Raw genomic sequence first — 24,213 nt, forward strand, 5'->3', positions numbered from 1 at the left:
GAAAACACTACAAGTTTGTCATCCCTAGTAGGCAGTCATGCCTCAAAAGGATCCCTGGATCACCCTATTGGTGACATGGTTAAATCTCCTAAAACCAGAAACAATGAATAAACAATGCCCACTAGTTCCACTGGCCTCCGTCTTACATGTAGTAAAACCCATTTCTTAAGACAGTTTTCATCCTAGACTGCAAATATCTCCATTTAACTACTGTGCTGCCTTCTTATTTCCCTCCCCTCCCCAAAAAACGGAGGTAAGCCGACCGGGAACTATACTATCAAATGGAGCCTGGAACCACAAACACAGCCATTTTGAACTTTGCGGGGGGGTTGGTGTCTCCATCCATGACACAGAGGTCAATACCATATTTACTACCTCCCCTGTTTCTATTTTTTTTAATGTTTATTTTTGAGACAGAGAGAGACAGAGCATGAATGGGGGAGGGGCAGAGGGAGAGGGAGACAGAGAATCCAAAGCAGGCTCCAGGCTCCGAGCTGGCAGCACGGAGCCCGATGCGGGAACTCATAAACTGCGAGATCACGACCTGAGCCAAAGTCGGGCGCTTAACCTACTGAGCCACACAAGCACCCCCAATGTTCTGAATTTCTGGCATACTATTCTACTTTACTGTGGCCTACAAAATTCAAGGGATAAAAAGTAATGACCAAGATAGTGCTCATTTTAATGATTATAGCGGTGCCTCTTGCAGAGCATAGAGACCCCAGAAAATCTGTCGACACAAGAATATATACGTTGCCCAAATAACTTAACGTGCCACTTGAGAACATACCTAAGCCTTTGGGTCCCACTCCCTTTCTCTGATTTATGGGAAAAACTGCAATTTATTATTAGCCCGTTTCTGCTACCTCTTCTTTCAAAATAGGTTACAAAGTGCTAAAGAAGAAATCTTTGAAAAGCTCAATGAAGGGCCAAGATTATTACTCTCACTTCAGTGGAGACTGCCCATTGGACTAAGAGGCACTCTTCTATTTCCCTATTGTCATCCAGTTTTCAAGGGGCCTCACATCTCCGATTTCTACTTACAGTTTGTGATTGTTGGTTCTATATTTTACTGTCTCTATTTTGCCTGTTCGTCAAGCTTTTAATGTTATGGAGTGTTATGTGTTTGTGTGAAGCACCCAAACACTCATTTTAGCTCACTCAGACTTTTTATATATTCTTTCCGCCTAAGTCACATGTTTAGCTTGAGACTCTATTTTGAGTTCCTGGAATTGTGGCATTAAGTGATAGTATTAGGGGTGCCTTGGTGGCTCAGTCGGTTAAGCATCCGACTTCGGCTCAGGTCACGATCTTGAGGTTCATGGGTTCGAGCCCCGTGTTGGGCTCTGCACGGACAGTGCAGAGCCTGCTTGGGATGCTCTCTCTCCCCCTCTCTCTCTCTCTCCCACTGATGCACTCTCTTTCTCTCTCTCAAAATAAATAAACTTAAAAAAACAATTAAAAAGTATTCTAATAGGCAATCTATGATTCTGAACCAGGTAATGCGCAATGAGAATTCTTAGGTCTACTATGTGTCCACGGGTGTATTCTCTCCACACCAAGGGCAACATCATCTGTTTACTATAGTATGAGTCTGTTAACCTTCCAACCCCATGGATACAGGATGAAAAAGAGAAACTGAAGGGTTGACTCCACCTTAGCAGTAAGATGAGGGAGACAGCTTCCTCACGCAGGAGCCAGCAGGGCTTTCTTACATGCCTTTTTTTGCAAATAAGAGATCACGGTACAGTTCTAAGAGAAACCAAGGGTATAAAAAATGATCTACTCTCAGTGTCCAAAAAAGAAGACAGAGAGTGGGAGAGAGATATCTCTACGTGGGCTTATCTGTTGCTTTTCAAGCAAATCTCACAGTTCTGAACAAGAACTGTTTACTTCTCACACCTAATGCAAAGACCAGCAGGGAGACCATTAATGTTCAACAGCGTGTCAGGGGTGAAGAAACCAGTCAGATAGTGAGCATCAGTCTAAACAGACACAGGGCTAAAGCCCTCCTGGAATGTCTGGTTCTTTCTTGAAGGCAGCTATTTGCATATTATTTATTTTTAATCTTATAGCTGACAGATTGATTCATAATTAAAACTGTGTCATATGTTTGCCCACCAACTCCCCTCCAAAACAGACTTAGGTAGGGTTTTAGGTGCCAGATTGGATCAAATCCTTTTTAAAAATCTCTTCAAAATATAGAAATGGTCTGAGCTGGAAAATCTTACTGTTCATGAGCTTTTTAAAAGATGCTAACTGGGAGCTCCTATCAGTTCAGTTATTATAGGAGTTCCCATTCAGTAACAAAGATACCATTTCCTCACAGAGGCAACCTGAGACAGCGCCAGTAAGAAAAGAACATCTATCATGCCCTTCAGAAGTGTCTTTAAAGCAGCTGTTGAACCTGAAAAAGTAGAACAGAGATCTATTGCTACCAAATATTGTCCTAAAACGGTGGTTTTCAAACTTTTTATAGGGGCACACCGTTTCCTAAGCAAAAGATGGTATCGTAAATACAATATAATAAAATAATAATAGTAACCAATACTGTTTAGCATTTTCTATGGACCAGGACCTGTGTTAGCACCGGGATGCATCATCTAATTCTTGCAGGACCCCCATGAGGTAGGCATTAGCACCAAATTTCTGATTCGGTGACTTAGTGTTTCCTAAGTTCTACTGTTTCTGAAATGTGAACATATGTTGGAACTAAGCAGCTGTCTCTGTCCTTGCCAAGCACCCAAAGAGCAGTTATTAAATGACTTGTGCATCTTATCACTGACAGTATATTGGAATGGAGAATACACAATGTCAGCACCATCTCACAGGTCAAGACATGGAGGCCTGGGAGTTTAACATCATATAGGTTGCAAAGAGGCCAATTTAGAATATGAACCCAGTCTGCCTGACACCAGACCGCATGGTTTGGGTCACTAAACAACCCAGCTTCTCTAGCCTAAGTGTGGGTGGGGGGGTCACTCTTTTGGGTTCCCCCTCCCACTGGGAGAGAACCCAAAGGTTCCTCCACAGAATGACGGAACTAAGTAAATCAAGGATTAGAAGTCACTGCTCCAGAAAAAAGCAAACGTGAGTAAGACAATATAAAAGCTACGTAAGTTGAGAAAGTAACAAAATTCAGGGTGCCTGAGTGGCTCAGTCGGTTGAGCCTCCAGCTTCGGTTCAGGTCATGATCTCACTCAGCTCATGATCTCACAGTTCATAGGTTTGAGCCCCAGATAGGGTTCTCTGCTGTCAGCACAGAGCCTACTTTGGATCCTCTGTCTTCCTCTCTCTCTCTGCCCTTCCCCTGCTCATGTGCGCTCGCTCTCTCTCTCTCTCAAGATAGATAAACATTAAAAAAAAAAGAAAGTAGCCAAATTCATTCTACATATTGGCATATTCTAGTAAAAAACAAACCTCTAACTTAAAAATCTAGGGGAGGGAGGCTTACCAAAGGGCACATGGAAACATTGGAGGGTAATGGATACGCTCATTAATTTGATTGTTTCGCTGGTTTCACAGTTGTGTACACATCTCAAAACTCTTGAGGTTACTGTGCTCCTATGATACCTCAATAAAGCTATAAAGATGTCTTTAAAAAAAGCTTTGTGAAGATGTGGCATCCATGTGCATGTGTGCATGTGTGCGTGCGCGCACACACACACACACACACACACATACACACTGGAATATCACTCAGCCATGTATAAAGAATGAGATTATGCTATTTTGTGACAACACAGATGGAGCTAGAGGGGATCATGTTAAGTGAAATAAGTCAGACAGAGATAGACACGTACCACATGATTTCACTTACATGAGGAATCTAAAAAACAAGACAAACAAACAAAAAGCAGAAGCAGACCCGTAAGTACAGAGAACTGATGGTTGCCAGAAGGGAGGGTGGTGGAGGGACGGGTAAAATTGGTGAAGGAGAGTGGGAGATACAGACTTCCAGTTATGGAATGAATAAGTCATGGGGATGAAAAGTACAGCATAGGGAATATAGTTGGTATTATAATAGTGTTGTACGGTGACAGATGGTAACTATACTTGTGGTGAGCTGAGCATAATATATAGAGTTGTTGAATCACTATGCTATAGAGCAAAAACTAATGTAATATTGTGTGTCAACTATACTTCAATTAAAAAAAAAACTGTTATGCCAAAAGACTAAAAAAAGAGAAAACTCCAGATGAAGGATTAACGATGTACACATTTAAAACCTATCCAAGCTTATTTTAGGAAAAAATAGTAATATAAAAAAAAATCACGGTCATAAAATGATCTATGTTTTATTCAGTGATCATTTACGAGCATGTATGTAATAAAAGCAAATAACCCTTGCATAAAATAAGAAACTGAGACGGTAAGAGACTTAAAAAAAGTGGCGGCACGAGAGTACAGGAACAGAATGCATCCGCTCCTCAAGGAAGGGAGGCAGAATGGAGGAAGTCGGGGATGCTTTTCAGGCAGGCCCACCCCTGATGCAGCCATCGGCATCGGGAGCCACAGACCAAAAATCTATCTGCCGGGTACCTGCTAGAGTCAATCAGAGGCGCATCTCATGACCCACTAGCTGCTCTGCTCTTGGGTATATGCTCATCAGAAACAGGTGCCGACAGCCTCCAAGGGACTTACATAACAGTGCTTCTACACAACTGTGTTCCTAACGGCAGTAACCCAAATGACCATCAGCAGGAGAATGGATAGACAAACTTCAGTTCTACGCATCCACTGGCAACGCCACACCATACTAATGAAAGAGAACAAACTCCTGATGGATGCAACGACAGGGATGAACCCCACAGATAACTTGAGACAAAAAAACTAAACCCAAAAGAACACATCCTCTGTGATTCCCTTTGTCTGAAGTTTAAGAACTGGCCAAAGTGATCTCTGGAATCAGAGGACAGAACCGAGGTCACCCTTTGGGGTAAAGGATGATGATAAAAAGAGGGCATGAGGGAGCCTTCTGGGGGTTGAAAATGTTCTGGATCTTGATGCACGTTGTGGTTACATGTTGTCCATATGTGTAAAAATTTCATTGAACTGCACTGTAAGATTAGCGTACTTCATGCACTTTACAGTATATCTTTTATTTTTTAAACATATTAAAAGATATGTGTGTGTATATATATATATATATTTATATATATTTTTTTTTACATAAATATATATATATTTATGTTTGGGAGAGTACAGCAGGGGAGGGGCAGAAAGAGGGGGACAGAGGATCCAAATCGGGCTCTGTGCTGACAGGCTGACAGCAGTGAGCTCAATGTGGGGGCTCGAACTCACAAACCATGAGGTCGTGACCTAAGCCAAAGTCAGATGCTCAACTGACCAAGCTACCCAGGTGTCCTTACAGTGTGTATTTTGTAACTAAATGAAGGGGGAAACCATACACTGACCAGACTTAGCATCCTATTTATAGTAGATAAAGAGGAAAGAAAAAGTTCCATTACAAGGCAATAAAATATGAAAAGAAAGAAAGAAAGAAAGAAAGAAAGAAAGAAAGAAAGAAAGAAAGAAAGAAAGAAAGAAAATAAATAAATATGTATGTGGGGGGTGGGGTGGGGTTGGTTTCCAGACATTCACAGATGTGAATACTACAAATGGAGACAAGTTGACTGAGAACTAAGAAGGTAATAAAGTGATGACCGTACCAAATAAAGGAAGTGGAACCTTGAATAAGGAAAACATCTTATCTTCTGAAAGGGGCTTATTTCGGTCTTTTTGTATAATCAAAAACAGACCTAGCTTCTGCTGACCCTACCCCATCACATAATCTAAGCATGATACTTACCTGCTCGCAGAATTTACTTCTCTCCATATACATGGTATCTCCCCAAAAGCCCTAGATTTTTATTTTGCCCATTGGGAACTTAAAATTTCTAGGTCCACAGCACGTGCTGGTCTTCCCTCTCCATAGCTGCAGCAGGCTGGAGGAGCCGTTGCAGACGCCACCTGCCTCCAGCGTCTGGACAGGGTCTGGCTGGGACCAGCTTCGGAACCTTCTACATTGGGGTGGAGGGGGAGCCGCCCTAGGACTTACAATGCAGCGACTGAAACCGATTAGTGGTTCTGCAGTGAGAATTATTTCCACCACTCCAACTATCCTTCCCCAAACATGAAGAACGGTTTTGAATTTTAAAAACTGGCAGGAACCCAAGAAACTGGAGTTATCTGGTGCTCAGAAACTCCCAATCAGTTTGACCACATTAACTGCTTCAAGATGAAAGTTTGTAACAAAAATCAGTCAGGGATGTTGTAAGAGATACCCCCTCTCCCTTGCCCGTTTTAGTCTCGCGTTATTTTAATCATCTTTAGTTTTAATACTCACAGTACAGCTGTTACGAAGGGCGTCAAATTTGCGCTGGATTTCATCTCTATGTGCCTAAAAGGTAAGAAGTCGATTATAAATTTTTCACAGCAGAGGGTACAATTCTACATGCTATGGGCCAAATGAAGAAAAGAGCAATTTACCGAGAAAGCCAAGAATATTGTTGCAGCTGCCCAAACATCTGGTTTTCAAAGAACTAATTAATCAAGTCATGTCAAACATGAGAAGTTAAAGTTACAGGAATATATGATGCTGGGTTAGTAACAACGACTATTTAGACCACACAGGCACACCCTGTATACATACCCTTAATGTTTATATGAATGCCTGGGGACTTTGGAAGAAAAGGAAAAAAAAATGAAAGGATAAAGTTTTTACTCTCTTTCCTTTGTTTACTCCCCATTCTTAACCTTTCCCTCTTCCTTCCAGCTGACCCCTCGCTAGGCTACTCCCTGAGAGACACACACATGCATGCAAAATGCATGCAAACACACACACACACACACACACACACACACACACACACACACACACACACCAGCCAGGACAAGCTAGGGATTTTTCTTCTTGTTAATCAAAAGCTGCTGAGATTCAGAAATCCCACATTGACCTTGAGGTAAATAGAAAGGCTTTCTCCAAGGCAGAGCTGCTCTCAAACAGCAGCATTTGTTCAGTTGACCTTCAAGGACTTGGTGAGCATACATGCTATTCCATCCACTGTGGCACGACACAGTATATGTGGAGTTACCTTCCTTCAGTGGGGGAGGATGGAAAGTTAACGAGTGCATGATTACAAACAGTGACAAAGGCTCTGAAAGAAACAGGGTGCAGGAAAAAAGAATAAGGGGGATAGAAAGGAACTTACTTAGGTGGGGTAGTCAAGGAGGGCTTCTCTGAAGAGGTGCCACTTAAACTGACACCTGTAGGACAATGGGGAGCCAGCCAGGCAAAGGACAGGAAAAGGAAGAGGGCACAAATCTTGAAGTGAGAAAATGTTTGGGACATTCGATGAACAAAAAAAGGCCTGAATGGCTTTTTCAAACTTCAAGCTGCGACCCAATAGCGAGTATGACAAGTGTGTTGCTTTTCTGTTTTGGTTTATCCAATGAAATGGAATAAAAAAGAATAGACAACACTGGGATGTGCCCTTGGATAGTGAAGCACTGTCACAGAAAACTTCTGTTTCCAATACCATAATTCATTACATTTAAGATGCTATCAACTGTAAGACATGGCAATTTTATGTACCATTAAGAAAAAAAAAAGGTGTTGTTGAATAAGCTATGACATGTTTATGTCCATGTGACTAGAGAGTCATATATCAGCTATGACTAAGATGGATCCTGATTTTACATACTTTGGAATCAATAAAAGAATATATATATGCTCCCTTGTATTAGACTGTAGGGTAAATGTATTCTCGGTGGGTAGTGGTCAAACAATTTTTGGCTAAAGCACAGCAAGAGAAGGAAAATGTGGCCCAAGATTATGGTAGAGAGGCAGGCAGGGACCAAGTCACTTGAAGGCCCAGAAAGGAGTCTGGGTTTCATTCAAAATACCATTAATCAGAAGCCAATGGAGATTTTAAAAAGTAGAGGGAAATGATCTGCTTGTCACTTTGTGGATGCTGTAGGAAGAACAGATAGAAATAGGAAACAGCCCGGAAATAGAAATAGAAAGCAGCACGGAAACCAGAGGAGGCTGTTGCTGTCATTCAAGAAGGAGATGATGGTGGTCTGGAGTAGGATGGCGGCCAAGGCACAGAGAAGTGGATGGAAGTGAGTTCTCTTTTGGAAGCATAGGAAATAAGACTTGCTGCAGACATTGGAAAAGGAAGGGTCAAAGATGCCCTGAGAGATCTTTGACTTGAGAGACAGGGTATCATTTGCTTAGCTATGAAACCTCAAAGAAGAATCTAATTTGGGACAAAGGCAAAAGTGGCCTTTCTCTTAAAAAAAAATTAGTCTCCACCAGAAGGTCTATAAAAGAACTAAGTCAAAAATTTTAGAGGTGTGGGGCACCTGAGTGGCTCAGTCAGTTAAGCGTCGGACTTTGGCTCAGGTCATGATCTCGTGTTCATGGGTTTGCCTCGTCAGGCTCTGTGCTGACAGCTCAGAGCTTGGAGCCTGCTTCGGATTCTGTGTCTCCCTCTCTCTCTGCCCCTCCCCAGCTTGCACTCTCTCTCTCTCTCTTTTAGAGCTTTGATGTATTCTCTAGTATGTCTACTTGCCATAAATTAATATTATAAATTTATAACAGCAGATAAACCATAAACCCACAGATGCAAAAAGTTCAAAGAACCCCAAGCACAAGAAACATTTAGAAAATTAAGCTACATCACCTCACTATCAAACTGAGTAAAATTAGTAATAAAGAGAAAAAGCTTAAAGCCAGTCAGAGAAAAACACAAGTTACATACAGAGAAATGGAAGTCAGATTTCTCACCAAAAAGTGGGTTAAAAAACGGGGAGGGAAAGGGGGCTAAAGCAAGTTAGAAGTCAGTAGAACATCTTTAAAGCACTGAAAGGAAAAACAAACAAACAAAAAAACTCTTAAAATTTGTCAATCTAAATTATATACCCAGCAAAAATACCCTTCAAAAATGAAGGTGAAATTAAAGACTTCTTCAGATATAGAAAAGCTGAAGGAATTTGCCACCTTCACTGTAAGAAATGGTAAAGAAAGTCCTTCAGGCAAAAGGAAAATGAAAACCAGAAATATAAATCTACACAAAAGATTAAAGAGCACTTGGAAAATGTTTTGTTTTTAGGCTGTACAGACTCACAGATTCATAAATAAAAAGTTATCATTTGGAATCAACTCTCCAGGGGTGCCTGGGTGGCTCAGTTGGTTAAGCATCAGACTTGAGCTCAGGTCATGATCTCATGGTTCATGGGCTCAAGCCCCACATTGGGCTCTGTGCTGACAGCTCAGAACCTGGAGCCTGCTTCGGATTCTGTGTCTCCCTCTCTCTCTGCCCCTCCTCCACTCACGCTCTGTGTCTCTCAAAAATGAATAAACATTAAAAAAAAAAAAAAAAAGAATCGACTCTCCACATAATTAGCCCACGTTTTTATGGAAAACTTATCAGACTATCTTTTTTCCCAAAAATCAATCTGCTTCAGGCCCAACAATCATACAAGAGATTTACTGATTTAATGGGGCATGAATACCATTTATCCAAAATGGGAACATGGTTCTACCACTGAAATCTCATCTGCTGTAAGCAGCAGCCTGGCCCCCAAAGACCATCCAACTCCCTCGAGTACACTTACTAATCATCAAGGACAAAAGGCATGGATTCTCCCTAGGAAGAATAAGGCCCTACGTTAACAAACCTAAGAGCATGAATGAGCAAATTTTTTTCTTTAAAGGACCAGGCAGTAAATATTTTTGGCTTTGAGAGCCATTCGGTCTCTCTCACAACTACTCAACTCTGATCTCATAGCAGAAAAACAGCCATACACAATGTGAAAACAAATGGGTATTCCAATAAAACTTTATTTACATAAAAGAGGGAGCATACTGAATTTGGCCCATTGGCTGTTGCCTGCCAACCCCTGATTTAAATGACTATTTGGTGTGAAATCTCTCAAAGACAGAAACGGGAAGCTGACAGTAGAGTGAACTCCTTCAAAATGAACTTCTTCAAAGCCTAAGCAGTGACCATGAAAAAACTCACTGGCCTTGACTTAGGAAGAGAGGCCCTATTCAACTTTTTTATTAATAGATTTTCCAAATAACACTACTCCTTTAAAAACGTGTTTAACTTCCCCCAATGTAGTCTGATATTTCAATCACTAATACTGTTTCATTTCCATTAAAATCTACCATTATGAGGCCTCTGGATCATTCTGACATATCAAATGGCAATCCTCTTTGAGGATCATTATGACTTGATTTATCATTGACTGTGAAATATAAACACAAAATGTAGAACTGATCCTATTATGACTGCTGGAGATTCTATAAGCATTTAACAATTATTGAACTGATCTGAGCAAGAAAACGTCAAGAAACATGTTTTATGTTTCTTTGAAATAAGTTGTAAAGCAAGCACACAACAAAAGTTCACACAATACTGTATATAAAGATAAGAAAATATGTAAGACAGTCTTTAGATTCTCTTAATGAAATATTTGAGTGTTAATTGGATATCAGGTGCTACGGGGAATAAATATTTACACTCTTCAAAGGACCCTGAAGAGCTTTTGTTTATGTGGGTTATATTTATCTATATTTATCACTTAAGAAATTAAAATGGAGATTTTTTTTCAAACATTTCTTCTTTCTTTTAAAATAGCATTGCTTTTGCACCACCAATGCAAATGTTAACACACTGAAAAATGCCAAATGACATCTTAGTATTATTATGAAAATAGGGGCGCCTGGGTGGCTTGGTCGGTTAAGCGTCCGACTTCGGCTTAGGTCATGATCTCACGGTCCGTGAGTTCGAGCCCCCTGTCGGGCTCTGTGCTGACAGCTCAGAGCCTGGAGCCTGTTTCAGATTCTGTGTCTCCCTCTCTCTCTGCTCCTTCCCTGTTCATGCTCTGTCTCTCTCTGTCTCAAAAATAAATAAACGTTAAAAAAAAAAAAAAAAAGAAAATAATATGAACTTGGGGAACCCCAAGGGATCCTCTGACCCCACTTTGAGAACTGCTGACCTAAGGGTTGGGGGGCAATTAGGAAGAATGCACAGGCTACAGCCTAAAGACTAGAGAGGCACTCTTTTTTAGGAGTCCTTAGGTCTTCACTGATTTAAAGAAAGTTACAGAGGAAGAAAAAAAGAGAATTTAATGCAGTCTTGATGAGAGAAAAATTCCATGCAGAACTGGAGAAAGGAAACTAGTGTTTAGATGTCTGACCATCTTCTGGGGCCCATGGTCAGGATTCTAGAACACTCAGGCTTCCACACATGCCCCCAATTCTGTATCTTGCTTATCATGCCAGTGGCTTGCTTAATTAAATACAAGGATTGATATTTATGTAAAACAAATGAGAGTATGCAGACTCATGATTTTAACAAACCAAAGAGGATGACATTGGGATCCCATGATCACGCTATGCTGGATCACTCCTTTCATTAGTGCCTCTAGCTTTGGACTCTTGATTATGCAGCATTAGTCATTTAACCAAATCAGTAAAAGAACGTGAGGACAGGGACACGAGGTGTGCGTCGTGGAGTCAATGCTGATGTACACGGTGCCTACACCACGCCTTTCCCTGCACCCACATTCGGAATGGCACATCACATCACACATCTGTCTGCTCTAAAGTGTGCAAGAAACATGTCAAGGAACATCAAATTCTCTTCCTCAGATGAAGGGATGGGGTCTTAAATATCAAGTCGAGGTGGAAAATTCTCTCTTCCACCAAGAAGCATTGAAGCACCTTAAAAGCATGGCTTTTTGTTTAAATATGACTCTCCTGTTGGCCTCCACCTTGATTCATTCTCCGCTTTTGATGGCCAGTGAATCTCCAAGCAAACTCAATTGACAGGATGGCTAAAGTTGGAGTGGGTAGCAAGAAAACACGAAGGAGACCGACAGTCGCTTCCCAGTGGGCCCCAAAGCACTTCTGCAGTGGAGGGAGTCAACGGTACTGGGTTGCATCTAATCTGCTCCAGGGGCAGAAGCCAGAGTAACTGCTCCCTACCCTGGCCAGGAGATGGCTGCCTCTTAAAATTAAGCAACAATAGCCCATTTGACTATTCTCTTTTATTGGTAAAACAGCCTGCTATGAAGTTCGCAAATCTCCTAGACCATTTTAGGTCCAGCTGATTTAATTTGACTGATGCTTATGTGGGGGGCCCGAACTTGGGCCTGAACAATGAGACCGAGTCAGGGTACTGCATCTATGGCCATTTTCTCTTTCTTTCGGAAAATACATTCTTCAGAACAAATTCAACAAAGCCATTCAGGCAACAGCTGCATGGGGTCCGTCACCACGTCCCTGGGACATAATCGAAGGGAGGGGCAGGGGGAAGACCCATGGCCTCAAAACTGGACTGAGGCAAGTTGATATGGGGTTTGGATTCCTGCACAATAGGCTACAAACAGCTGTAAGGTATTTTTCCCTGCCATCACTTTGAAAAAAAGCCCTGTTTTCCAAGGCATCTTCATCTGCAAGGGTGGTAGAGCCCTAGTTTCTAGACTTAGGGAGGTTTGTTTCTTTATTTTTTTCATAAGATGCTCGGAGGCAGTGATCTCATCTGACTAAATTAAGTCGTGACTTGCTGCTGTGAAGGCTTCCAGCAGCCATTAGACACAGCACATTCCAACCAGCAGCAAGGCAGGATTTAAAGACTAATTTCCCCACAGATAAACAGCAGTGACACATGCTCTATTTTATACCCTCCTCCTTCTGAATGGGCAGGATAAGATGCCACCACCCTCCCTCCCAATCCCAACAGAGCAGTGAGATAAATGTGTCCTTCTCCTCCGCTCCAAAGTAAAAGGATTTGAGGAATTACAGGCCAATCCCCTGGGGAGAAAAGGCTAAAGACACAGCACTAGGCACATGGTGAGGATTCATTAAGTATGAATTAGATTACTGGTGTCTCCTCTATCTTTCAGAGCGTGGGTGGTTCATACAGGGGGGACAATATTAATATACAATGCATTCAATATAACCGTGGTAAGATTTTAGGTGCCTCCTTTAGCAGCTAAGAAATGCTATCTGGCTGTCTCCCTCCTCATCTACCCAGTTCCAGAAAGCACATAAGTCTTCTTGGCACACAGTCTTTTATATTCATTTCATTCCTACCTCCATATTTTTCTTATATAGACTTAGTTTCTCTATGCCTTTTCTTTCTTATTTTATCTTGTTATACTGTTTTATATCTTCCCAAACTGCTCTGAATCCATTTTGAAACAAGGCAGAGTATAAATAAAAAGATATCGTGACTGTTTTGTTCGCCAAACCAAGTACTGAGGACACATGGCATATCACATAATGAGTGTTCTCACGGGGACAATAGAAATTAAGGTTGCAATCAATATCTGAACTTGGTGAAAGTCCTAGAAAATCTGGGACGCACACGTACTTCCTATGCAGGAGTTAATCCGTATCCCCAGGATCCCGGAAACCCCCTTGCCCTAGACGGGTCTATAAGGAGCCTGGCACTGTCAGATCACGCTCCCAATTTGGTTCAGATAATGGGGTCCCCAAAGCCAACAACAGAAGGTAACTTCTAAGGATGAGATCGGTTTTTAAAAAGAAAAAGAAGTACACACATTACTTTCAAACAGGGTAAATCATAAGCAACAAATGTGCATGGCCATCTGTAGAAGTAACCCCACTCTAAGAGATGCTGAGATGTTCGCTGATGGAAATGGGGACGGCATCCAAGATGAATCAGAGTGAATAAGGTACCCACCGAGCTACCTTATTTTAGAAAACACTAAAACCCAATCAGCTGCATTGTGCCCTGCCCACGGAAGAGGGTACCCTGACCAGCAGGCATGACTGTGTCTGTGCACTTGGCAAGTACACTATGTTACTACCACCGATGTACTTGCTTGGCTGATACTAGCCATTAAACGCCTTCGGCTTTCTGTGCCGAGTCCAGGTCCACCAAGCGGCCCTTCCAGGAGAAATGAGGTTTTTGAGAAGACTTCTCTGAAGGGGGGAAAAAATGTGAAGATTAGCCACCCGGAGTATCCCAGGCAGCTCGGTGGTTCTTTTTTCCACTGGAAGTTGATACGCTGGCCTTTTATATGTAAGATTCTTATCAGTTTTACCAGCCTGGGTCAGCCCCCATGAGAAGGATCAACTGTGGGAAATTGACCCAAAACGTCCTATTTTTAGACTTCCAGAAAGAACTAAGGTCTAAATCCAGCGTCACCCTCCCTTCTCCTCAAGTTCTACTTCCTAAGCACACTCTTCAGTTGAATAAACTAGTGTCTCACAATGAGCAGAGAGGCCAGGTCCCTCTTAGAGAAAGACTCTCATTCGGAAGAATCTTTTCCATCCAGAACATACGAGATGCGTACATAAGACTTGAAGCAGAATGTACAGCTTTAAAAAAAAAAAAAGTAACACAAATGAGGTTAACCAATACAAAAATAGAAATGTGGTAGAAAGACTACGATAAGGTAGAAGATTTTTTTTTTTTTTTTTTTTTTTTAACGATTATTGAAACCTAAGTAGAAGATCCAGGAAAATGGACTTCGGCTCAAACTAAAATTTTAAATACAATGATGATTATTTTAAAAAGAGGGAAGACGTATAAATAGAAGAGGAACTTCTCAAGATACTAAGAAAAGGTCAGATGTTAACCAATTGATGCAGTATACCAATTCTCATGAGGGAGGAGCTTATGTAAGCCCGCTTTCTGCTCGTTACATGTCTCTAAGGGATTGCTTTTTCTCTCTTGGGATTTCTATGAGGGAGCAGGTCTCCTCAGCGCCATGCTCGTGCCGGCTGAGGCCTGGAGGAGCCTGAAGGTGCCCGTCCCCAGGCCTACCGTGAGCGCCTGGATCTCTTCTTCCGCCTCCGCCGTCGTCTCCTCCAGCTCGGTCTTGGCCTGGCGAAGCTGGCTCTCCAGGGCCGCCCGGGCCGCCTGCAGGGCCGTCAGCTGGGACTCGCGCTCTTGCAGGGAGAGTTGCAGCTCTGTGAGCTGACGCTTCAGCTCCAGTTTCTGCTCCTCGTGCTCTAGACTGACCTGAGAGGGGCGGAGAGAGAGACGCACACACTCACGGTCAGTCGACCCTAACTACAGAGAACGCAACCGACTAGTCAAGCTAACTGACTGACCCTAACTAGCTGAGACGCAACTGGCCGTTCAGCCTACATCTTGGTTGACTGATGTGGTCATGGATTCAAATTCTCAGCACTCAACTGAGAGGGAGGAAATGCCGTAAGATGGACCTGACTTCAGGAGTCTCAAAAATGACCAGAAGTAAGAACGTGTAAGAGAATGTCTATACGAAGCATCCCTTACTTCCAAATATTCAAAGGCTTGGGGAGGCTTCAGAAGAAAAAGCACACGGCAAGAGTCTCAAATGAAAAGTATGACAAATACTCTAATTAGAAAAGCATTTAAGGGGTGCTTGGGTGGCTCAGTCAGTTGAGCGCCCAACTTCTAATTTTGACTCAGGTCATGATCCCAGGGTTGTGGGATCGAGCCCTGCGTCGGGCTCCACGCTGAGCATGGAGCCTGCTTGAGATTCTCCCTCCCTTCCAATCTCTCTCTCTCTCTCTCTCTCTCTCTCATTCTCTCTCTCCCTGCCCCCCCCGCCCCTCTTCCCCACTCATGCTCCAAAATTTAAAAAAAATAATACAAAAAAAGCATTTAAAAGTAAATGGCTATAAATAACACCATATTGGTAACAAGGACACCTTTACAATTGGGATAAAAATGAAACAACCAGAATTGAATTCTATTCAACTCAATTGAATTGATTCTGTTCAGTTCAATGAATTCCTGCTCTGATTTGTTCGCATTAGGTAACCCACATTAGGTCACATTGTGAGCTAATCATTCTTTCCTCCATCTGCCCATCTATCCTTCTATCTACTCAATGTTTCATTCATTCAAGAAGAGTTTACTCAGCAACTTCCACATAAAAAGGAATATGAAGAGGAAAGACAGTTTCTGCCTCTGAGTTGGAGGAGAAATGAAAACCAACCATTACCATATATGTGGTCAAGTGTAACGGTCAGAATATGTAGGGACGTCGTGGGCACACAGTGGAGAATAAAGAAGGTAACTCTCAGTGTACTTATTGAAGAATTTACAGGAGCCAAATGAGCAAACAGGAAAGAAAATTCCAAGCAGAGGAACCAAGACATCCAAAGGCATAAAGATGTGGGAGACCATGGCCTAATCTACTGACCTAACAAACACTGACAAGGTTGTCCTAGGGACCAGACCCTGTGTCAGACTTTGGGGACGTCAAGCAAATAAGAGGTGTCTGCTGCCCTCAGAAAGTTCACTGTCTAACTGGTTCTTCCAAGAGGTACACAACGTGACGATCTAGACAAAGAAGGCCAGGGGGACGCAAAGGAGATGTTCTATCCAGAGAAGGGTCCCTGGAAAAGGTGACACCCAAGTCCCTTAAGGATGAAGAGAAGGCTTATAAAAGATTAAGCCTACAGAGCCAACAAGATTTTGTGGTGCATTTGAGGTGGGGCAAGAGACACAGGACAGAGGGGAGTTGACAGTGACACCTGAGCTTCTGGGCAGGTGCTCTGCGCAGTGAGACCACTGTTACGCCAGAGAACACCAGGGAACATGAGAAGAGCCGGTCTGAGGAGAAAGGTAAGAAATTCGGTGTTGATGTGATGAACTTGGGCAGCGAGGGAGACATCCAGGTGGAGGTGTCTAACTAACCTCTACTGGGACAGTGGGTCAGAGACTCACGAGAAAGGTGTGGGCTGGCGATCTAGATCTGGGAGCCCTTAGCCAGTCAGTCAGCGGCAGCTGAAGCCAAGGCTGCGCTCTCCCGCTTGTGAAGATGGCGGCGACCTGATGGCAGTGAACTCGGGGCTCACCCGCAAGGTGCCAGGCACTCCTTTAGCTCATCTCATCCCGTGACAACCCAGAGAGGGAGGCACTGCTTACTATCACCTCCATTTGACACACGAGCACGCTGTGGCGCTGACACACTAAGTGGCTGAGCAAATGTCACATAGCTCAGCAATGGCGGGGCTGGCTTCGAACCCAGAAGTCTGCCTCAAGAGTCTGCTACTTGCTGTTTGTCTTATTAATATGCCAGCAGTCAGAGCAGGCAGTGACTCCACCGGCGGGCTGAAACATTCCCCCAAGACCACTTGGCAGAACCAAGGGAGGCAGGTGACAGCGAGTCATGTGGAGGTGGGTGAGCAGGACGCCATGCAAAGACAGGAGGAGTCCCCCCCCCAGCCCGGGCCCTGCACCTTTGCCACTCCACACACTTCGCTAGGGAAGACCTCACACTGCACACACAGGGTCGGGGAGGCCCAGGGCCCTCTAAGGTGGAGAGGCCTCTGCCCCCAAACTCAGCAGCAGCAGGCAGCAGAGAAGGTGGACCAGCCTTGTTATGTTTAAAGCTAAGCTCCAGAACTCCCAGGGGGTGTGACAGCACTGAGCCTCCTATAAACGTTCTAGGTTGCCCCACCTTCCTTGGGGGAGCTAGCTGGATCAATTCAAAAGGAAAAAAAAAAAAAAACAGATTCAAGGGAAAAGAAAAAAGCAACTCGTTTTTCCTGGGGCATTTTAATTGTCCAGATGAGCGACAGAGGCAGGACAGGTGCCGCAGTAAGAGAGACATTTGTGGAAAGGGAAGGCAAGACAGCCAGTGTTCCCACGCTCAAAGAAATCGGAGTTATTTACACTCACACTCTTAAGGCTGACACCACAGGGAAATGTTGTTAAACTTACTGAACAGTAAAAATATAGCCTGGATAATAAAACTTAAACCACCATCCAAGGCTTCCGGACAACCCAGAACCACCATTCTGGAAGTGTCAGAATCACCTGGAGACTGCTAAAAATGCAAATCCCAGCTCCTCCTGTGCCCCCACATCCTATTTCATTCAAAAAAAGCTAAGAGACCCAGGAATCTGCATTTCAAAAGACACACCAGATGATCCTAAAGGACCCATGTACACCTGGACCACCCTTGAAAAACACGAGACAATGCATTTTTTTTTCCTGTCCTTTGGGGGACTGGCCTCATTTTCACGCTGCAGTACAAAAAAAAACCCATGAGTATTCCCCAAGGTTAGTCCTCAGACCTCTGTCTGCTTAACAGCCTTTTCCTTGAGAGAGACCATCTGCTCCTTGAAGAATTCCATCACAACTACCCAAGACCTACAAGGCTCCGGGAACTGTGTCTCCTCTCCCAGCTGGGATGTCCTACTCCCGACGACCCCTCTCCTGCACTCCTCTGTCCAACCAGCCAACCCTGCCTGCGAGCCGACAGCCCCCAAGACCAGAGATGGGGTCTGTCTTATCACCACTGCTGGCACATAGCAAGGCATTTAACAAATACACAGTGAGTACTGTTCCACATGTAACTTCACAGCCTCAATCACCCTCAATGTGTCTACAACCAAATGTGTTGTATTTTCCTCCCCAAAACTTGGCTATGTTTCCCAGCTTCCTTATATCTCTGAAGTGAACCACCTTCCATCAAACCTAAGATTTAGATTTGTCTTTTCATCTTCCGCTGTCACTAGGAGACCGCTCCACTGTCATGAAGCCACCCTACGTACCCGAGTGCTAAACTCCCAAGCATGGACTCAGTCAAATACATGACCCTCGTGACCCTTGCTAAATCAGGATAAGGGAGGAATCACTCTGCCCTCCCGGCTCCAGTTTGAAAAACACACCCGTTTACATCATCCTCATGTGACCCTAGCGGGAAGATCCATTATCATGGCCATCTGACAGATGAGAGACCTGAAGCGCAGAGAGAACCAGGCTACCCAAGGTTACAAAACTCACAAGTGCAAGTGGGACTCTAACCCAGATCGGGGACGCATGACACCTCTCGTGTATATACTGACTGACGGACGCTTGACACCTGGCTGGGTTTGGAGCCCCACCCCCCAGCGAATCCTCCTGGGGGAGGGCCCCTCGCTCTCACCTCCCTCAGCCTCGTCTCCAGCTCCAGCAGCCGGTTCTTGTCGCTGTGGTCTTGGTGGCTGATTTTCTCCAGCTGCTCCTCCAGCTTTCGGTTCTGGGCCTCCAGTTTCCCTGCCTGTGTCTCCAGGTAGAACTTCTGCTGCCTGAGTTCTGAAATCATCTCTTCCTGGGCCTTCCTGGTGGGGGTGGTGGGAGGAGCCAAGCAAAATCACAGTCTTGTTAGAGGTGAGCACGTTCGCTCAGAAGGGGCACACAGAAACAGAGAGCAGCACGTCTCTGTAAGTGGGCATGGATGGTCATTGCCAGGTTAGCTTGGTCTGGACTCAGCCTCGTGTGCATGATCCCAGTTTGGGGGGCTGGGGCACATTCGGTCCTCACTGTTCAGAGGCCCTCATCTATTGGCTACAGGAAGGTCCCAGGGGATGCAAGGGACACTAACATTTCCCTCCTATGGTAGACTTTTTTTTTTTGAGTCTGTCTAGGAGCAGAAAGGGGCCACTTTAGAGTACAAGACTGCCCCAAAACTCATGAAGGCAGGCCCTGGGGAAGAAAGAGCGATGAGGAGAAGGAAGGTACTCCTTCCGCTTGTCCACAGGCCTTGCTCACCTCCCCACCAGACTGCTCACAAGTATCAGAACCTAGAATGACTTAAAGACCCAAAAGCGGCCTACTAAGCCGGTTTAGGTGAAAATGGGAATGTTTTAGATCTCTCAAGAGACGTATCTAAGGGGGGAACAAAGTCCCGGAGATGCTAATTCTTTGGGGGAGAAGATTAAAATCAAAGTTCTCCTAGAACACGGGGAATCCTTACAAACCTCATGCCCCCGGGCCTGACTTACCAGCGGGACGGATGGCCCAACCAGGCTAATCATGGGAGGCAAGTCTGGGGAACAAGGACCACAGCTTTCCAAAAGCCACCTATTAATAGCCCTCATTAGAGAGAGCAAAGCACTCTGAAATCTGTTGGCAATTTGAAGTATTTAAGAAAACCCAGCTCCAAAGAAAGGGCATGGCAGAATGACATGTAAAAGAAGGCAAAGTTACACAAGTATAACCAGGTCTGGGACAAACTACAGAAGTAATTAAATCTGCTCTGGCTTCATCAGACAGAAGAATGAAGTTTATGCCCCAGGAGAGAAGACCAATGTGTCATCATGCACACAGGTAGAATGTGAATACTTACATGTTCCTCTGGGTAAAAAGACTGCTGTTTGCTGCAAGTTTATTGGCTTCTGAGAGTTCCACAATCCTCTGTTCCAGGGATCTGATCTTGGAATCCATAGCATTGATCATCTGAAACACAGGGCGGCCTTTGAAACCTCACACACAGACAGTTCTACCAGAATGAGATTAACTCAGGCCGTGGGGCCGGGTAAAAGGCTCCTCTGAAATGTAGGCGATCTGACCAGAGGTAACAAGGGAGGTGACGGGACTGTACCCTGAGGGTCACAGGTCTTACTGCCCAGACAATGGCACTCAGTTTTCTCCAACAGAGATGACACATCCCCACACTACCCAAGCCGCCTGCATTAAAACCACATAGAAGGACCAACTTAGGAACCCGTCATTCTGTGAAGAAGCAGGCCTCATTAAACCCTGTGTCATCTGCATGGGCCCTGGGCCTGCCAGAGCCTCTAACTTGAACCTGCAAACTCATGTTTCTCATTGCCCATGGGGCTGTCGTTTTCTAAGCGATCCCTCCATACCCGGCCACCGTTGCCTAGATACTCTACATCAAAGTTTTGCCAACTTAATAAATCATAAGAATCAGGGAGGAGGAGGGGAAGGTGCTGGTTAAAAATACAACTTCCCGGGGCGCCTGGGTGGCGCAGTCGGCTAAGCGTCCGACTTCAGCCAGGTCACGATCTCGCGGTCCGTGAGTTCGAGCCCCGCGTCAGGCTCTGGGCTGATGGCTCAGAGCCTGGAGCCTGTTTCCGATTCTGTGTCTCCCTCTCTCTCTGCCCCTCCCCCGTTCATGCTCTGTCTCTCTCTGTGCCAAAAATAAATAAAAAACGTTGAAAAAAAAATTTAAAAAAAAAAAAAAAAAAAATACAACTTCCCAGGACCCTCCCTTAGAGACTCTGATGTGACAAGTCCCTGTGGGGTCTGAGGTCGCAGGTGGATTAACAAGCACCACAGGTGAACCTGAGGAGTGGAAGGTTTCTAAAACCCACGCCTACATGGGTTAGGAAGGAAAGGAGCGAATGTGCGTAGGAAGGAGGCACTTAAGGATGACCTAGGGCCACTGGGCGGTTTGTCAGGTGGCCTTGTGAAGGACAACGCTAATCATAGACCAGCGTGAGTCCTTCAAGAAGAGTATGAAAGGCAAAATTGGCCACCCTGAGCCACCACCCCTACTGCTTTTAGGAGAGGAAGGAGCTGCAGAGAACCTTCTGTGGGCAAGGAACTCCACAGGATTAAGCAGGAAGAATAATTCATCAGCTGGAACGGACTCCCCTTGCGTGTGTGTGATTCCAGGCATGTTTCAAAAACCCTCCTTTGAAAACTGGCTTTGTGATTCCTTATACCTACCGCCTTCTGCTCACTGAGAATTTTGCCCTTCTCGTGGGCCTCCTCTTCGTGTCTCTGCATCAGATTCTCCAGAGTCTCTTTATCGGCCAGGTCTTTCTTTATCTGGTTGTCCAACACCTATGAGAAACAAAAGAAATCAGTGTCCTGAGTAGCAAAGTTGAACAGGGTAGACTAACCAGGGGCACTCGGGAAAAGAAAGAGGAGGAATGAAGAGGCCAAGAAAGTTCTGGGGCAAAGAGGGAGACTAGGAGTTTGCTTATGAGCTGGGACGAGGGTAAGAAGTCAGATATGACCATCAAATGGCAAGTAATAGCAGACTTGAGCTAAGAACTTATTTTAAAATCAGCAGCCAGGGGTGCCTGGGTGGCTCAGTCAGTTGACAGCCCGACTTTGGCTCAGGCCATGATCTCGCGCTTCGTGGGTTCGAGCCCCGCATGGGACTCTGTGCTGACAGCTCAGAGCCTGGAACCTGCTTTGGATTCTGTGCCTCCCTCTCTCTCTGCCCCTCCCCTGCTTGTGCTCTGTCTCTCTCTCAAAAATAAATAAACATTACAAAAAAAATAAATAAAATCAGCAGCCAAAAAGACTCAAAAGAGGTATATCCTCAGTGGAAGGAGACTCCAAAATGAGAGAAAAAAAGCTCTCTCCCCAGAGTTTACAATCTGCAGATATTACCTCAGGACAACTCTATCGTAGTCAATGCACCAGTTTTCAGAACACTGCCTGCTCTTAATCTGTGCAGATTTAATCTAGATATCTCCAAGGCTGTGTACGGAAGGACACAAAGCTGAAAGCCGAGGGCGTCCATGTGACCAAGGCTGATGTTCAGAAAGAGACGCAGACAGGAGGATTCTGCCCACCGATAAAGTAGGTGGAGAGTCAATAGTTTGAAAAGACAACATAAAAGAGAGAGAGGAAAAAAAAAGCCTCTTTCCTCCATTCTTTCCTCTGATCCAGCTGGGAGTTGGTGGGGGGGAAGGCACTGGAAAGAGAAACCTTTTCTCAGGGGAAGAGAAATCATGTGTTCTCAGGGCCGAGAACGCCACTGCAAGCACCTACTGTTCCCAAGAGGAAAAAATAAAACAGTAATGGTGTCACCATCTACCAGCTTGATCTAATGTTCCGCGAGGCACACACAGCCCGACCAGTTGCCAAAACAACGAGTGAGAAAGAAAGGAGAAAAAGGAAGACGACGTCACATAACTTGCCCGAGCCTTTGACCACTGCCCTGTATTTCTCAACACAGAGAATCCACTCTGCCTTTTCTGAATGACACCAACTGCTTCTGACATTGGGAAGAAGCTGAAAGAATTGGGGTCACAGAGGGGATTGAAATCGGCCTTTCCCACAATGTCTATTGTGAAGGGACCTTCGTAGCTCATGGGATGTCGTCCCTAAAAAGAGCCAGTCAGCAGGGAGGGGGTTCGCATGATACAGAAAGGAAAGAACAGATTTCAAAGAGGGCTTTAAACTAGAACCGACTGATGAAAAAAATAGAATGAGAGTTTGTGGAGAAGAACAAAAGGTGGAGGACAGGTCAAGGGAGGAGGGGAGCAGCTCAACAGGATAAGTGGCCCGTTCTCTAGGATGGCGGGGTGTGATTCTAAAATTACGAACAAGAAAAGGACAGAATCTAGGGTATGATCAGAATTATGACTAAAATGGCCTTAGAGAGGCTGGAAACAGGAAGCACAAAGCAGAGCAGGCTAAAAAGAAATGGTTTCATAAAGATTCCCAGTAGGGAAGACAGAAGAAAACAAGTCTTTCCATAACATTCCCCAGGATCCATCAAACAAAGTTCTTCCCATTTAGAAGGCTGTGGAGACCACACAGTATCTGGACCAGGTATGCTCCTGCTTATCAGGTGCTAAAGCAACGAAGCACATTTGCAGGATGACTCTGCTCAGAATAAAACCTCAGCTCTGCACCGTGATGGATACCAATGAGAGGTATAGAGGAACAGGCCTCGATCAAGAACTCACGCACCTCGGCTCTGATAGGGTTCAACTGGCAGAAGGAACAAGAGGAAAGATGCATGGGGGGGGGAAGCAAGGAACTTGAAATAGGAGAACCACTGTAGACATTTATAGCAATTTAAGACAGAACATGGCTTTTGGACAGGAAGGTCAATATACTCACCCAAATTACAGAATTAATTTTTTTTACATGTATTTATTTGAGAGGGAGAGAACGTGTGCATGTGCAGGCAGGGGTGGGACAGAGAGAGTTGAGAGAAAGAGAGAGAGAGAGAATCTCAAGCAGACTCCACATTTAGCACAGAGCCCGATGTGGGGCTCGAACCCACAAACCGTGAGATCATGACCTGAGCCAATATCAGGAGTCAGACACTTAACCGACTGAGCCACCCAGGCGGCCCCAGAATGAATTTTAAGAATGGTTATTTTCATCGTGCACAGGTGCTAATGGACTACATTCTCACAATTTTCTGGAAGTTGGTTTATTCCAAGGGTAAAAGTTGGGAAGCCTGTAAGAACGCAAACCAAAAGGACTGGTATATAAAGTTTAAAATACACTGAGTAGGGGGTCATACTACAACACATTGAGGTCACTTCTGGGTTAATTTTCTGTATTAAAAAAAATTTTTTTTAATGTTTGTTTATTTTCGAGAGGGAGAGAGACAGAGCATGAGCAGAGGAGGGGCAGATAGAGGGGGAGACACAGAATCCGAAGCAGGCTCCAAGCTCCGACTGTCAGCACAGAGCCTGACGCAAGGCTCAAACTCACAGACCACGAGTTC

General features: G+C 44.5%; 1 protein-coding gene across 10 annotated transcripts in view; it reads right to left on the reverse strand.

The window, feature by feature from the left end:
* The window catches only part of CIT (citron rho-interacting serine/threonine kinase), a 162,515-nt gene that overhangs the window by 42,459 nt on the left and 95,843 nt on the right, over positions 1-24,213 (reverse strand). For all 10 annotated transcript variants that reach the window (XM_042963234.1, XM_015542629.2, XM_015542628.2 and 7 more), the window contains 5 exons: positions 21,456-21,572; positions 20,107-20,216; positions 18,925-19,099; positions 14,817-15,014; positions 6,350-6,403 (listed from right to left, as the gene is read on the reverse strand). In XM_042963234.1, coding sequence (XP_042819168.1) covers positions 6,350-6,403; positions 14,817-15,014; positions 18,925-19,099; positions 20,107-20,216; positions 21,456-21,572 — 654 coding nt within the window. The remainder of the gene's footprint in view (positions 1-6,349; positions 6,404-14,816; positions 15,015-18,924; positions 19,100-20,106; positions 20,217-21,455; positions 21,573-24,213) is intronic.

This window comes from Panthera tigris, chromosome D3 (assembly GCF_018350195.1).
Source record: "Panthera tigris isolate Pti1 chromosome D3, P.tigris_Pti1_mat1.1, whole genome shotgun sequence".
NCBI classification, from domain to species: domain Eukaryota; kingdom Metazoa; phylum Chordata; class Mammalia; order Carnivora; family Felidae; genus Panthera; species Panthera tigris.